The sequence below is a fragment of the Emys orbicularis genome, chromosome 3, assembly GCF_028017835.1.
Source record: "Emys orbicularis isolate rEmyOrb1 chromosome 3, rEmyOrb1.hap1, whole genome shotgun sequence".
Lineage (NCBI taxonomy): Eukaryota > Metazoa > Chordata > Testudines > Emydidae > Emys > Emys orbicularis.
In genome coordinates this window covers 19,694,534-19,711,189 of record NC_088685.1, presented here as the reverse complement: position 1 = coordinate 19,711,189, position 16,656 = coordinate 19,694,534, and the positions used below count along the sequence as shown (strand labels likewise).

The window sequence follows — 16,656 nt, the reverse complement described above, 5'->3', positions numbered from 1 at the left end:
CCGGCTTCGGGCAGCCCCCATGCCTCCGGACCCTGCGCCGCCGGAGCCCGGGAGGGGAAGTGCCCGGCTGGGGGCGCAGTGTCCGGAGGCAAGGGGGCTGCCTGAAGCCCATAGCGCTCGGGCGGCTCGGCTCTTAAACAGAGCCGAAGAGTCAGGGGAGGAGCAGAGCAGCCGCGGGAGGGGAAGTGCCCGGCCGGCATTTTTCCCGGACATGTTCGGCCTTTTGGCAATTCCCCCCGGACGGGGGTTTGATTGCCGAAAAGCCGGACATGTCCGGGAAAAACTGGACGTATGGTAACCCTAGGGAAGGACTCCTGCAGCGGGGAGGCAGCAGGACACTGCACTGCTAAAACCAGCAGTGTAGTCAGGAAGGCCTGGCTTTGCGAGCAGAGAGCTCTGTAGGGTCCATACCTGGGTCCATACCCACAGGATTCAGGAGTGTCTTTATTCCCCTAAGCACTGCCTCACCATCTATACTGCTATTTACACTCCCGCTGTGGGGCATGTAGTGTATGTTCTCTACATAGTGCTGAAAGAAGTGTGCAGTGTAGATATACCCTTACATTGACTTTTAAAGACCCGTTCACGCTTTAGCTATGTCTTTACACAGTGGGGAAGTAGAAAACATCAGAGATCTGGTGTGTTTACTGGAAGAGACGTGATCAGTGCCGTAGGAAGTTATCTTTTACAAGTTATCATGCCAGCTAAGTCTGCAGCCGTAGCAGGGACCATAAGGAACACTAAACTTTCTTGGTTTATTTTAACTTTTTATTAAAGCAAAGTTTCAGTCAAATGTTATCATACAACATCGTACATTACTTATTCAGGATCAGGTTAATATTTAAAAAGTTTTATGCGGGGGTTGAACGCTGCGTCAGTAACAACTAGAGCAGAATCTTAAAAGAATATGAGAAACTAACAGGGCGTGGGAGATGAACTCCCTTCCCTTTCATAACCTCTTCTCACAGAGAGAGGCAGTTTTGAGTCACTGGTGGGTAAACTGTGAAGGCAGTAAGACCTCCACCCCAGTAGCAAGGTTCAAATCACTTTTCCCATTCAAATCTTTTTCTCTCTCTCACTGAAGTTTGCTTTTCTCATTTTGGCAGACTTCAGAGCAGATAACCACAATGCTGATTCAGACCTCTCCCGACCTTCTTTGCAGGAACCAGATTTCTTTCCTTGTATTCAGCTGACCCCAACTGCTCCTATCCTACATCCTCGCCTCCCCCTCATGGCCCTAACCATGTATCATTAAAAATACTCAGGGCATTAGCAAAACCTCAGTCTTGGTGAATGTTCTGTGCTGGAGAGAAATCCCTTTCTCAGCCCTGTAAGCTGCTTTCCACTAGAGATATGTCACTTGTTAATTGGACGTCTCTGAAGGGAATATGCCTCTTACATATTTCCTTCTATGTTCCCCTCAGAGATAGTAAGCAGAACTAAGAATTTACTGTAGGTTATGATTCTGGATAGAGGCACATTCTTGATTCGTGTACAACAGTAAGTCATAAAATCATATCATTTATTAGACGTCTCCACTCAGCTTCCAGTTCCCAATTCCTCACTCTAACATATGCCTTTGGAAGAGATGGACTTATGCAGTGTTGCTCCTTTTTGAGGCCTTTAATTATAGTTAATCAATGGATCCTCCTGACAAGTTAAACTCTGGGGTTACTCTGGGGTTTGCAGGATATGGCGCAAATGCAATCTGCAGTTAAGCGTGGGAAAAGAACAATACATCTTTAAAAGAAAAATGAAATGAGTACTTTTCTTGCTGTGCTGAACACACAGGTTCAGAGAACATCCCTTTACAGATGGGTGGGGATTGTTTCTAGGGCTTTTATTTATTTATTAACAACTCAGCGATTTTGTATGATTCATGTATCCGACAAAGGCATATTGGACCAATTTACAGCAGGGCCTATGAAGATTTGTGATGCACATATGAAAGAACAATTATTGCACTGAATCATGAGTAGGGCCCTACCAAATTCACGGCCCATTTTGGTCAATTTCACGGTCATAGGATTTTTAAAATAGCAAATTTCATGATTTCAACTATTTAAATCTGAAATTTCACGACGGTGTAATTGTAGGGTCCTGGCCCAAGAAGGAGTTGGGGGGGGCGGGTCACAAGGTTATTGTTGGAGGGGTTGCGGTACTGCTACCCTTACTTCTGCGCTGCTGCTGGCGATGGTGCTGCCTTCAGAGCTGGGCAGCTGGAGAGCGGTGGCTGCTGGTTGGGAGCCCAGCTGTGAAGGCAGAGCCACCGCCAGCAGCAGCAGCAGCGCAGAAGTACGAATGGCTTGGTATGGTATTGCCACCTTTATTTCTGTGCTACTGCCTGCAGAGCTGGGCCTGGCCAACAGCCACCGCTTTCTGGTCTCCCAGTTCTGAAGGCAGCGCAGAAGTAAGGGCGGCAGTACCGTGCCCATCCTAAAATAATATTGTGACACCCCTGCAGCTCCCTTTTAGTTCAGGACCCCCAATTTGAGAAATCCTGGTCTCCCCCATGAAATGTGCATAGTATAGAGTAAAAGCACACAAAAGACCAGATTTCACGGTCCATGACCTGTTTTTCATGGCTGTGAATTTGGTAGAGCCCTAATCATGAGCAGCAAAATATTTCCTGCACACACTCCACAATGATCACATGTCTATGTGCTATAGCGATTTTTTTTTAAAGGGAAATTTTCAAAATAAAATTAGACAGAAAAAAATAATCCCTCACCTAGATTATTAACACTAGGGGAATCCCCCCCTCCTGACTTTCCACCATTAATGCTGTATCTTTGCTATTTTTGCATTTGACTCTATTTACGTAGTGAAATTAGAATGGTAAATTTAATTTATGGAGGATGGGAGAGATCCCAGAGGACTGGAAAAAGGTGCTATATTTGCCCATCTATAAAAAGGGGAATAAGAACAACCGATGGAATTATAGACCAGTCATCTTAACTTCAGTACTCAGAAAGATAATGGAGCAAATAATCAAACAATCCATTTGTAAGCACCTAAAACAGGGATCGGCAACCTTTGGCCCGTGGCCCACCAGGGTAAGCCCCCTGGTGGGCCGGGCCGGTTTGTTTACTTGCTGCGTCCACGGGTTCGGCCGATCACAGCTCCCACTGGCTGCGGTTCACCGTTCCAGGCCAATGGGGGCTGCGGAAAGCGGCGCGGGCCAAGGGATGTGCTAGCCACCACTTCCCACAGCCCCCATTGGCCAGGAACGGCGAACCGCGGCCAGTGGGAGCTGTGATCGGCCGAACCTGGGGACACGGCAGGTAAACAAACCGGCCCGGCCCACCAGGGGGCTTACCCTGATGGGCCACGTGCCAAAGGTTGCCGATCCCTGACCTAGAAGATAAGGTGATAAGTAACAGTCAGTATGGATTTGTCAAGAACCAATCATGTCAAACCAACCTAATATCCTTCTTTGACAAAGTAATAAGCCTTGTGGATGGGTAGGGGAGCAGTAGATGTGATATATCTGGACTTTAGTAAGGCTTTTGATACTGTGTCACATGACCTTATAAATATTGTTGGAGAAATATAGCCTAGACTAACCTACTATAAGATGGGTGCACAACAGGTTGGAAAACCATACTTAGCGAGTAGTTATCAATGGTTCACAAGCGAACTGACAGGGCATATCAAGTGAGGTCCTGTAGGGATCTATCGTGGGTCCAATTCTAGTCTATATCTTCATAAACGATTTGGGTAACGGCATAGAGAGTGTACTTATGAAGTTTGCAGACGATACCAAGCTGGGAGGACAGGATTAGCATTCAAAATGATCTGGACAAACTGGAGAAATGGTCTGATATAAATAGGATTAAATTCAATAAGGACAAACGCAAAATACTACACTTAGGAAGGAATAATCAGTTGCACACATACAAAATGGAAATTGACTGCCTGGGAAGGAGTACTGCAGAAAGGGCTATGGGGGTTATAGTGGATCACAAACTAAATATGAGTCAGCAATGTAACACTGTTGCAAAAAAGATCATTCTGAGATCTATTAGCAGGAATGTTGTAAGCAAGACATGAGAAGTAATTCTTCTACTCTACTCATCACTGATAAGGCCTCAACTGGAGTATTGTGTCCAGTTCTGGGCACCACATTTGGGAAAGATGTGAACGAATTGGAGAAAGTCCAGAGAAGAGGATTAAAGGTCTAGAAAACATGACCTATGAGGGAAGATTGAAGACACTGGGTTTGTTTAGTCTGGAGAAGAGAAGATTGAGGGAGAAGATGATAACAGTTTTCAAGTACATAAAAGGTTGTTACAAGGAGGAGGGAGAAAAATTGTTCTTAACCACTGAGGATAGGAAAAGAAGCAATGGGCTTAAATTGCAGCAAGGGAGGTTTAGGTTGGACATTAGGAAAAACTTCCTAACTGTCAGGGTGATAAGCACTGGAATAAATTGCCTAGGGAGGCTGTGGAATCTCCATCATTGGAGATGTTTAAGAGCAGGTTAGACAAACACCTGTCAGGGATGGTCTAGATAACACTTCGTCCTGCCATGAGTGCAGGGGACTGGACTAGATGACCTCTGGAGGTCCCTTCCAGTCCTATGATTCTATGTCTTCACCCAGCACACAGTCAACTTGTGGAATGCAGTGCCATGGAATGCTGTGAAGGCCAAAAGTATAAATGAGTTGAATTAGATGAGTTCATGGAGGCAGGGCCGGCTCCAGGCACCAGGCAACCAAGCTGGTGCTGGGGCTCGCCGCCCTCCCCCCCCCCCCAGGGCGCCCTGCCCCCGGCTGCCGGGGGGAGAGCGGAGCCCCCGCCGGGGCTCGCCGCCCTCCTCCCAGGGCTCCGGCCGTCCTCCCCTCCGGCGCCCTCCCCCCGGCCGCCGGGGGGAGAGCCGAGCCCCCGCCGGGGCTCGCCGCCCTGCCCCTGGCGCTCTGGCCGCGGGGGGGGGGGGGGAGCCGAGCCCCCGCCGGGGCTCGCCGCCCTCCTCCCAGGGCTCCGGCCGTCCTCCCCTCCGGCGCCCTCCCCCCGGCCGCCGGGGGGAGAGCCAAGCCCCCACCGGGGCTTGCCGCCCTGCCCCCGGCGCTCTGGCCGCCGGGGGGGGGAGCCGAGCCCCCGCCGGGGCTCGCTGCCCTCCTCCCAGGGCTCCCCCCCCCCGGCGCCCTGCCCCCGGCCGCCGGGGGGAGAGCGGAGCCCCCGCCGGGGCTCGCCGCCCCCCCCGGGCTCCGCCCCCCCCCCGCGGGGGGGGGGGGGGGGCGGCCGGAGGCTTTTTTGCCTGGGGCGGCAAAAAAGCCAGAGCCGGCCCTGCATGGAGGATAGGTCCACAAATGTGTATTAGCAAAGATGGTCAAGGAGCTGATCCCATGCTCCAGGTGTCCCTAAACCTCAAACTGCCATAAGCTAGGATTGGATGACAGGGGTTGGATCACTTGATAATGGCCCTGTTCTGTTCATTCTCTCTGAAGCATCTGGCACTGGCCACTGTGAGAGGACAGGATACTGAGGTAGGTGGACCATTGGTCTGACCCAGTATGGCCAAACTTATGTTCTTATGTACGTGGCAGTATCCCTTGAAACCCTGACTGTCTTGCTGGGTCTGCCGGAGTCTGGTTACCCTTTTAGAAATGGATGCTGGTTAGCTGTTATACCAAGGGGAAATTAAAATGTGTGGCAATGAATAACCAAAGTACCTGCTTTAAGTATATGAGAATGTGATAGAGACTGGCTTACATTTGGAATTTTTGCCAAGTGAGGCAGTAAAGGAACAATCATGATAGCAAGGAGCTTTAAACAGACTAAAATACATTAGTTGCAGTGAGTCTGATGATAAGGCCACTGCATTATTGAGACTGATTCAAGTTTTCACAGTTTTAAAACCACTTCAGTGCTGTGTGTGAGATGCTCACATAGGGTAAAGCACTTCCTTGTAGCTTTGTGGCCTCACTGGTCAAACCTGACATTTGATTTGGGTTTTACCAGCTCACAGGTAAGGCTGATAAAGAGAGAGAAGATCCTGAGGGTTATATCAGCCTAGCAACTCTTTAACACCGAATGCAACCGGTAGGATGAATTATCTGGTGAGAGCTCAGATTAAGAACTGTGAAATGAAACTCTGCAGCAGGAGAGTTTGAGGGGATCATATGACAGTCACTAACTCAACAACAGTTGTCCTCCCTTCCAATCCTTCAGCTGTAAAATGGTGGCAGAAGCAGGCAAAAAAACAGCCCAACCCCAACTGCTTGATGAGTTAAATGACTGAGTCCAGAGCACAATGGAATGGCTAGCAAACTCATTTTATACGCCGAGCAATTTCACGTTTAACAATTTCACTGGAACTGAAATAGCAAGCTGCATATCTGCAGTGCACAGAAAGAATTCAGGACTACAGGTCTGCCGCATCTTACGCACATTTAACATGCGTGATTTCAGCTTTACGTGGTCGGGGAAAAAATAAAAGAGAAAAATAACAATTTTAATACTGTACCTGTAGTGCGGGCGATTCCGCCCACCATTCAACTCAATGTAATTTTGACTATACGTGGTTTTCGCTTTACGTGCTAACCGCGGAACGGAGCCCCCACGTAAGATGAGACTCGCCTGTACTCTGAAAACAGAGGCTTACTCTGTTTGTCCTATGTAAGTGGGGTCTGGTTGAATAACTATCCAATGTAGCAGCAAGCTAAAGTGCTTTTACATTGTGAAATAAGATTTGATCGACATTATCTATGGGTGGGATTTAAAAGGCTCTCAGCATTGGCCGAACTCAGTTCCTCAGTAATTGACCTCAGTGGGACCAGTTAGGCCAATGCGAAACGTGTTTGAAAATCCCATGCTGTATTTTTAGATTTCTAAAATGTGCCCAGTTACACATCTCTGGACACATATATGTTATTTAACATAACAAACACTAACACAGAACAAGAGAAAAAATAGACATTCCCCCAAATTAACACACTGCCTTCCTCCATCCAAATTACCACACCTGTCCCTCCCACACCTGTAGGCAAGAGCTGTTGTAAAAACACACCAACCTTTCTTCTCCCCCAACAGAAGTGAAGAAAGTAGTTTTCCTATTTAGCATTCTAGTAGCACTTCAAGATCAGGGTCTAGGAGCCATGAAGAAGTTTGGGTATGGGGTCTATGGGCAATCTGGACTCTGAATATTTTGCAGTGCAATGATGATTTTATGCCACCATGTTGTAGAAGAACACAGCACTGTACAAATTGCCTCTTGCTGTGAAGCTAATTCTGCAGTGCCCACACTCTAGGGAGGGACTTACACCAATTTCCTATCTCCTGATCTTTGAGGATGGGCTACAAGCCCATGGAGTCTTCTGAAATGATACAATCCCATAAGGAGTGTGTGTGTATTATAGGTTCCCCCGCTAGGCCAATTTGCAGCCTGTGAGTCTGTTACAGCCCTAAGTAAACAGCCTTGGCTCATTTGCTCAAGTTGTAGCAGCTCATGATTTTAGTTCCACGGGTTCATTGTTCAATCCCCGGTGTGTTTGTTGGCCAAGATAGCGGTCGTCACACTTGCAGTAAACTGCTAACCCCAGAACTGATGATCAGTTTGGCTGGTTTGAACCTCAAATGCTTCTTATGCTTTGCCTGAACCATTCAGTTAGATCTCCTCAAGATCCACATTTCTGGCTTTTATTGGTTTAAAATTGTGCTAAGTGGGATAGCCGCCGTGAGCTACATATCTCCTTGCCAAGAGCAGCCAGTATACCTTTCTGGTAAGACAAGTAGGTAACATATTGAAAGTGCACAAATGCCATTTCATTGGTGAAAATGGTGGTTCATTTATTTCTCACCATGTGGAGATCTCCAGATGAATTCCAAACTAAGTCATATTTAATAAATAGAGGATTTTTTGAGTCTCTCAGTGCCAGAGGGTGCTTAATAAGCGTGATCTCCTGTGCAGATTTCACTGAATCAATGCCAGAAATAACTTTCTTAATATTTCCACTATAGAATTTGTGTCATTTGAAAACAAGCCCCAGGTATTTTGGGACCTCTACATTACTCTCTGCATGCACCACATCATGCAACTCAACTTGAGCCTTGTGAACATTTTTACAGTGATGCTCTTGGGACCCAAGTGTAAAAGAAAAGTCACTTCTAAAGCTCTGAACATCATGAAGGAGACTCCATGATTTATGAGAGTGCTGTAATCTCATCTATCACTCAGCTGTCTCTCAGACGTGTTATTGACATCGTCACTGTCAGTTAACAAGGGACTAAAGACTCTAGATTATGACATTTTGACATTCAGCTGAATGGTCTCCTTATCGCCAGCCCTTTGAAGTGGTTGATGGAGCTGGCCCTGTTTGGAGGGTCTGATGGCTTGCTGACATTTTTTCATTCAATGTGTAATGCAGGGGATTGGCACCTGGATGATTTCTCACCTTGTCACTTCTGTGAGCGCCTGAACCATTCCTGTTTTAACTGCATAACAAGTTATGATAATTCTATCCCCTTTATGGCAATATGTGCAGATATTATCCCCACCTTCTACATATCTCTGTATTATTGCTTTTAAAAATCACTTAATGTCTGAGAAATTTTTTCCATTCTATTTGTCCATATTCATATAGTTAATACCAAATATCACTATGAGACCCAAAATGTAGTCCAGTGTTTAGATTTGTTAAAGACATTTTCACCTTAGTTCATGAGAACAATAGTGAACATCCTGATTTAAAATAGTTGGCTGAATATTCACCTTGTTGTTTTGCATATTCAAAATGTATCCAGATGAATGGGATGGTCAAATATGCCCAGCATTTCCAGCCACACTGGATATTTCTGCTTAGATGCAGCAATTAAAAGTTTAATTATTTTGGTCTTTAAATAGACATAGGGCTTCTCTACGCTATGGCGGGCTGAAGCTATGCCACTGTAGCCCTGTAGTCTAGACGCATTCTACAGCAATGGAAAGGATTTATCCATCACTGTAGGAACTCCACCTCCCTGAGCGGCAGTAGCTAGGTAGGCAGAAGCAGTCTTCCATTGACCCTAGCCATGTCTACAGCAGGGGTCAGGGTGGCATAGCTCCGGTGCTCCGGGGCGTCAATTTTTGGCCTGGTCTACAGTAAAAATTTAGATAGACATAGCTACATAGAATCATAGAACTGTAAGGGACCTCGAGAGGTCATTTAGTCCAGTCCCCTGCACTCAAGGCAGAACTAAGTATTATCTAGACCATCCCTGACAGGTGTTTGTCCAACCTGCTCTTAAAAATCCCCAATGATGGAGATTCCACAGTCTCCCTAGGCAGTTTATTCCAGTGCTTAACCAATGGCTCAGGGGTGTGAAACCACAATGGTGAAAAATTTGCACCGCTTGAGCACTGTAGGTATGTCGACCTAACCACTGGCGTTGATGCGGCTTGGTTGATGGAAGCTGCTTGGCGGGTGGGGGGTGATGGAAAAAACCCTTCTGTCATGGATGTGTTTACACTGCGAGGTTACAGCGGCCTAGGTGCCGTACCACAGCTCTGCCTTTGTAGCCCCACATAGTGTAAACAAACCCTATCACACCCCTGAGCGACGTAGCTATATGGATGTAAATTTTTAGTGTACGCCAGGCCATAGTCAGGGTAAAAGTCTGACCACCTGTTAAGACAAACATGGGAGTTCTCAGCTCTTCTGGTTCTATTGTTCCAGCCTGGAAGGTCACAGGCTTGCAACAACAGTGCTCTGAATGACATAATCCATGGTATCTTCACAATCTGAAGGTTTGGAGATTTGGAAATCTACCCCAACTCCCCTCACAAACAAAAAAACGTCAACCAGCCAACTAAAATAAACCAATGAAAGAAGGACCCCAAGCAGAGTTTCCATGTCCGCCCTTTCAAAAAAGTGGAGAACCAGAGACACCATGAAGTCTACTGGGGAGTTCGCTATTGCTATTGATATGGAAGGCACTCAGATACTGCTGTCATGGGGGTGTGTGATGGGGCGTCTGCCCCACACTGGCAGAAGAGGAGTTAAAGCAGCCCCGGGGAGGCTGCGCAGGAGGCAGCCAATTAGGAAAGGGCTTGTAGAGACAGCCAGCGGGGGAATGGTTTTCTCTCTAACCCATCAGGGCCAGGCTGGGCCATATAAGAAGGGCTGCTGAACAGAGAAGCTTCAGTCACTTCCTAGAGTTTGAGGAGGGAGCACTGGGTGCCCTGAAGGAGGGAGAAGAGACAGCACCATGGTCAGAGCAGCACTGGGTAGGTCAGGGGAGCATGAGTGAGGTCCCGGCTGACCACTTCCAGTCTGGGGCCCTGATACAAGGGCAGAGAAGGTGCTAGAGCTGCAGGGAAATGGCTCAGGGAAAAAGACGGCGGGGATTGGAGGTGATGCAGTGCCCTCCCCCACCCCTCCTTCGGCCCCAGTTTCCACTGACGCACACGGCTAGACCCTGGACTGCAGCCTGCCACTGAGGCAAGAGGCTGGACAGAGGACTGCCGGCCCCCCCGTCGGAAGAGGGGGGAGAGAATTGAAAGGAGCACGGCCAGAGGGCTGTGTCCAGAAGAGGACACCACAGTCCTGAGAGCGACACGGGTCCTGACGACAGAAGCGACGGTGGAGAGATGCCTCTAGATGAGGACGCACCAGCGAACCAGAGCTAATTCCCAGGATGGCCAGCAGAAGGCGCCGCAGTGGTGACTCGCGCCCAATCACAGGGTGCCATTATAAAAACCGAACATAGATACATGGGAATTCCACAAGATGATCCAAAGTCCTTAGAATTCATGTGCACTCTGGTCATGTGACATTCTCTTAGGTTAGCCTATAGTGTGGCATGTGTCTGTAGTGGATTGAGCACTGAATTGTCCCTTAGGAGACCTGGCTTCTATTCCCAGTGCTGCCACTGCTCTGCTGAGTGATGTTGGGCAAGCCACTTCATAGATCTCGTGTCTCAGTTTCCCCATCTGTAAAATGGGGATAATAAAACTGACCTCCTTTGTAAAATGCTTTGAAATCTATAGAAGAAAAGTGGTCTGTAGGATCTAGGTATTATTATTATCTCTTTAATGGGTCATTTTTTCCCCTCTGGAAACAAAACTGCCTCATTTGTAACCTTGTTTATGTCAATGAGAAAGAAGGTTCCTGGTCTCTTTTCCCCTCCCACCTGCAGTAGTTTGGTCACCTCTTATCTAGCCCATGATTTTGAACTGATGAGTTTAGAGTTGTATCCTCTTAACGGTGCAGGCTTGGAGGCCTTGAAATATTTCACATCAATGTCAGAGTGCTGATCTGTTGTTCCTAGCCTACATTTGATAGGTTTCTCCCAAAGGTTCTGACAAGGATGGTGTGCATTCAGAATTGTTCCCTATCTTTTTCCCTTTCAGAGTGTCAGTCAGCCACGGCTCTCCAGCTCATGACGAGACGCTGCCATGGAAAAAGAAGCTGCAGTGTGTATGCCAGCACCTATGAATTCGGTGATCCTTGTTACCCAGGTGTCCACAAGCACCTCAATGTTATCTACACCTGTGGTAAGCTTCTTTAACATTCTTTTGGGAAACATGCTGGTTCAGAGATGACCTGTACCTGCCGATAGTGGGGGGAGGGGCACAAGTAAGGGCAGAGTGTGGGCAGCGGCTTCAGCAGATGTTACTGAGCATGCTCAGTCCCTGTAAGCATGCTTAGTACAAGCAAAGCAGTTATATCTGAGGGGGCACGTGACCCCCCATGTGCCCTCTCCATGTGATGCCTTTGTTCTGATTCATGAACTAAGAGGTCAACCTATTGTGACAATGCATGGAAGTTTGTCATTCACCAAGCTGATTGTGCAGTGTATGGCAACCCTGTTTAGGAATGTAGACTAACTAGGGGCCTGGCAGCTTCTGTGGATGGTTTAATGCTGAGTTCTTCCTGTCAGCAGATTGATATGAAAAGCAGAATTTCTGGAAAGAATGTTTTTTAATTCATCCATCACCATCCCGCCGTATGAGCTTTGGTTAAGGGATAACTCTGCTGATGCTCCCATTCTGCGTGGAGACACTGGCATATTGTTGTATTTGCTTGCAACAAGATTTTGGTCTCAAGTAGGGTCTCTGTTTGGTTCTCAGTGTCTATCATTTTAAACAAAAAAAAAATAAGAAATATGTTGCTCCATTAGCACCCACCGAGTTAATGGAAAAACATCCAAACATCCTCAAACAAACCTTGGGGTATTTGCTATCCAAAGTAGTGTGATCAGTGGTAACTATTACATAGACTCTATATGGTTCCATGTGTCATAGTATTAGATGTACATTGTGGTTCTACTTAACCAGGCATCAGGGTTTCGCGGTAGAGCAATAACTATTCCTCCCCATGTTTCTGTGGTCTCAAAGCAGCATCAGGTCCATCTTTGTCCAGTGATGGAATTTTACTGATTCATAACATTTGGGAATGATTTGTGTAGGGGCCATTTGCTAAGGGAGGTTGTTTATAAGTCTCTTGCTTCCTTTGGCAGTAGAAGACAGGGAAGTGTATTTTGAACGGAGGTAGCAGAAGCAGAGTGGATGTTGACACAGCTCGGTGAATTTTCCTACTGGGGAGTGCCCTGTGACTGTATTAGCTATCTTTGAGACCAGTAGGGAGAGCCTTATTATGGTGATGGAATAGAGTCTGATGTGATGCAACAAACATTAGCCTGAAATCCAAATCCAAACCAAAATGAACCCAGGAGATGCACTTCCAACTGGAAATCTCTTCCTGATGCACATGCCACATTGCTGGGCCCCTGCATTATGGGCCTGATCCAAAGCACACTAGCGTCAATGGGAGTCTTTCTTTTTAACAAGCTTTGAATCAGATCCTGTATTCCCAGTTGCTAGTTACTGTGACAGGTTGCCCCCTTTAAGATGCCATCTGATGTCCTGAGATACCACTGAGCCCACCTGTTTTGCCAGCATGGGCCCCCTTTTTACCTGTCTTGCTGAGCCAGACTCTTAAGGCTCCTCCAGCACACACATGGGCATGGCCACACCCAGCTGCAGAACGACATAGACACTGAGATCAGCTCTGGGAAGACTCAGCTTAAGGGACTTGCCCCAGCACTCAGGTGTCCACCTCCCTTGGAGTGCAGACCCAAAGATATATTGTCTTGCACTGTAGCGAAATCTATACAATGTAAGTTCATATATTCACCCCCTCCCTCAATGTGGAGGAAGATATGCACAACTTCTTGCCCCCCCCCAGTTAGAAATTACAAAAACTGGGTTTATTAATAAACAACACAAATTTATTAACTATAAAAGGTAGATTATAAGTAGTTAAAGAGATAGCAAACAGAACAAAGTAGATTACTAAGCAAATAAAACATGCAAACTAAGCTTGATTCACTAAAGAAACGGGTTACAAAATATAATTTAAAAACAACGAGGAGTCCTTGTGGCACCTTAGAGACTAACAAATTTATTTGGGCATAAGCTTTCATGGGCTATAACCCACTTCATCAGATGCATGGAGTGGAAAATACAGTAGACAGGTATAAATATACAGCACATGAAAAGATGGGAGTTGCCTTACCAAGTGTGTGTGGGGGTCACTATATTTGTATTTGTACACTGGACATCATCAAATTAGGCCTGAATAAAGACTGGGAGTGGCTGGGTCACTACAAAAAATAATTTCCCCTCTGTTGATATTCACCCCTTCTTGTCAAGTGTTGGGAATGGCCACATCCACCCTAATTGAATTGGCCTCATTAGCACTGACCCCCCCCCCACTTGGTAAGGCAACTCCCATCTTTTCACGTGCTTTATATTTATACCTGCCTACTGTATTTTTCACTCCATGCATCCAAAGAAGTGGGCTGTAGCCCACGAAAGCTTATGCCCAAATAAATTTGTTAGTCTCTAAGGTGCCACAAGGACTCCTCGTTGTTTTTGCTAACATGGCTACCCCTCTGAAAAATATAATTTCTCACCCTAAATGTTGAATTAGGCAAGATGCAGATTTCTATAGCTCAGAATTCCAGTTATTTCTTCTTACAGACTGGATCCCTGTCTCAGTCTGGACTCACCCCTGCCTTTCCCTTCAGGTTAATTCCTTTGACCCTTCAGGTTCTTTCAGCAGTCCTTCTTCTTGGGTAGGCAATGGAGGAGAGTCTTGCCTTCCTCCCCACCCTTAAATAAGATTTACATAAGGCGGGAATCCTTTGTTTCCCAAACTTGACCCCCCCCCCTTCCCCTTTAGTGGAAAGTTACAAGAAGTCCAAGATAATATTTAGTATGAGGTGACAAGACCACCTAACCTAGTAGTGTCACAGTTACGACCTAGGACGCCTCCCAGGAAGGAGAGAGATTAGTATCTTTACAATCTTGTAGTTCCTCCCTAATGGCCTATCGAATTTGATGGCCTGTCATCTGGTGGGTGTCTTCCCAATACACACCCAGTTGTAATTGTTACATAGTCCATATTCCTAACTTCAAATACAGAAATGATACAGGCATACAAATTGGATAATCACATTCAGTAAATCATAACCTTTCCAATGATATCTTACAGGAGCCATCTTGCATAAAGTATATCTCAGTTATGTCATATCCATATCATAAGCATATTTTCATAAAGAATATGGAGTGTAACGTCACCGTCATATCCTAAATGGAGCAGGAAACATACAGTGGTTGGGAAGATCAAAATGGCACTTTCTGTTCGTTAACTGGTGAGTTCTGCTTCATTCTCGACCATGTCAACACACACTGGTCAGCAACAGGGTGATCTGAGACCTCCCTAGAGCCATTGGGTTGGGTCTGTGACTCAGTTTGCTTTTGGTTTTACCTACAGCTGAAGTCTTTAAACCAATCAAACAAAACCAAATAGCCAAAACAAAACCCCACCACCAATAACTAAATCCATTTTCCTGCAATTGAGAGAAGTGAGTTTTCATGATAATGGGGGCAGGGGAGGGGAAAGCTTCAAGTCTGTGATATTTAGGGAACAATTACAGTTTGGATGAAGTATGCAGTATAGTTGTAACTGTGTTGGTCCCAGGATTATTAGAGAGACAAGGTGGATGAGGTAATATCCTTTATTCAATCAACTTCTCTTGGTGAGAGAGACTAACTTTCAAGCTGCACAGAGTCTTCTTCAGGCCTGGGAAAGGCCGAGCATCACAGCTAAATGCAAGGTGGAATTGATTATTTAGCATAAGTAGGAAGCACATATTCTAAGGGACCATTCAAAGTAGAGTGGCCGGTTAACACCTCTGCAGTCATAGGATAAAAGTAGGGGGTTAGTGGGTTACAGATTGTTGTGATAAACCATAAATCCAGTGTCTCTGTTCAGACCATGATTCTTAATGTCTAGCAGAGTTATGAATTTAAGCTCCCAGGCTCATCTTTTTAAAGTGTTGTGCAGGTTTCCTTTGAGGATGGGGGCTGATAAGTCAGTGATCGCAGTATGAAAAGTGTTCACCCACAGGTGATGTGGTGTTTTTGTCTTTTATCCTTTTTCTCTGTGAGTTCATTTGAGAACATAGTGATTGTTGGTTTCACCCACACAGTTGCTATTGGTGCATTTAGTGTACTGGATGAGGTACACCACATGTTGTGATAGGCATGTGTAGTATCCATGGATTTTGAAAGATGTGTTGTGGGGGGTGTTGATCATTGTAGCAATGGAGATATGTCTGCAGGTTTTGCATCTGTTGTTCTGGCAGGGTCTGGTGCTGCTTTGAGTTGGTATGTCCTGGTCTCTGGGGAGCTTGCTTCTGAAGATGAGCTCAGAGAGGCTGGGGGGTTGTTTGAAGGCCAGGAAAGGGGGTTCAGGAAAGATTTCTTTTATGTTGGGATCCCCATTGAATATGGGTTGTAGTTGTTTGATGATACCCAGTATGGGTTCTGATGTGGGGTGGTAGGTGACAACTACAGGTGTCCGGTGGCACCTTAAAGACTAACAGATTTATTTGGGCATAAGCTTTCGTGGGTAAAAAACCACTTCTTCAGAAACATGGCTACCCCCTGATACTTAACTACAGGTGTGCGGTTGGAGGTGGTTTTATTTCTGTATTGAACCAGGTTCTCTCAGGTATTTGGGTGACACATTCCATGATGCGATCTACTTTTCTGGTGGAGTGTCCTTGTTTGGTGAAGGTTGTTTTAAGCGTGTTAAGATGTATATCCCGGACTTTATCCTGGGAGCGCATTCTGTGGTATCTGAGTGCCTGGCTGTAGATAACAGAAGTTGATGCTAGTGTGGGAGTGTTCCAGAGAGAGTTTAATGGATGTGTGGTGGTTGTTGAAGTTGTGGTGGAAATCTATGAGGGAGTTTTAAGTCGTCTGGCCAGAGGATGAAAATATCATCAATGTATATCATTGGCTTCATGGTGAAGCAATCTGTATATCTTCATATATTATATATAACCCCCTCTTTTTGTCCTGTGACTGAAGAGGTCTTAATGGGCCACTCTACCTTGAATGGTCCCTTAGACTTAGAATATGAGTTAACTACTTATGCTAAACCATCTGTTCCACCTTGCATTTAGCTGTGATGCTCAGAGTACCTTTCCCAGGCCTGAAGAAGAGCTCTGTGCGGCTTGAAAGTTTGTCTCTCTCACCAAGGGAAGTTGAATAAAGGATATTACCTCATCCACCTTGTCTCTCTAGTTTGGATGCAGTGCAATTGGGTAATCCTTCAGTTCAGCTTTCCAAAAAGCTGAATGTCTTGTTTCTCCATTTATG

General features: G+C 46.1%; 1 protein-coding gene across 1 annotated transcript in view; it reads left to right on the top strand.

Annotated features, from left to right (window-relative positions):
* The window catches only part of LOC135876763 (protein eva-1 homolog C-like), a 308,253-nt gene that overhangs the window by 156,114 nt on the left and 135,483 nt on the right, over window positions 1-16,656 (top strand). Inside the window, exon 5 of the mRNA XM_065402099.1 lies at window positions 11,332-11,475. Coding sequence (XP_065258171.1) covers window positions 11,332-11,475 — 144 coding nt within the window. The remainder of the gene's footprint in view (window positions 1-11,331; window positions 11,476-16,656) is intronic.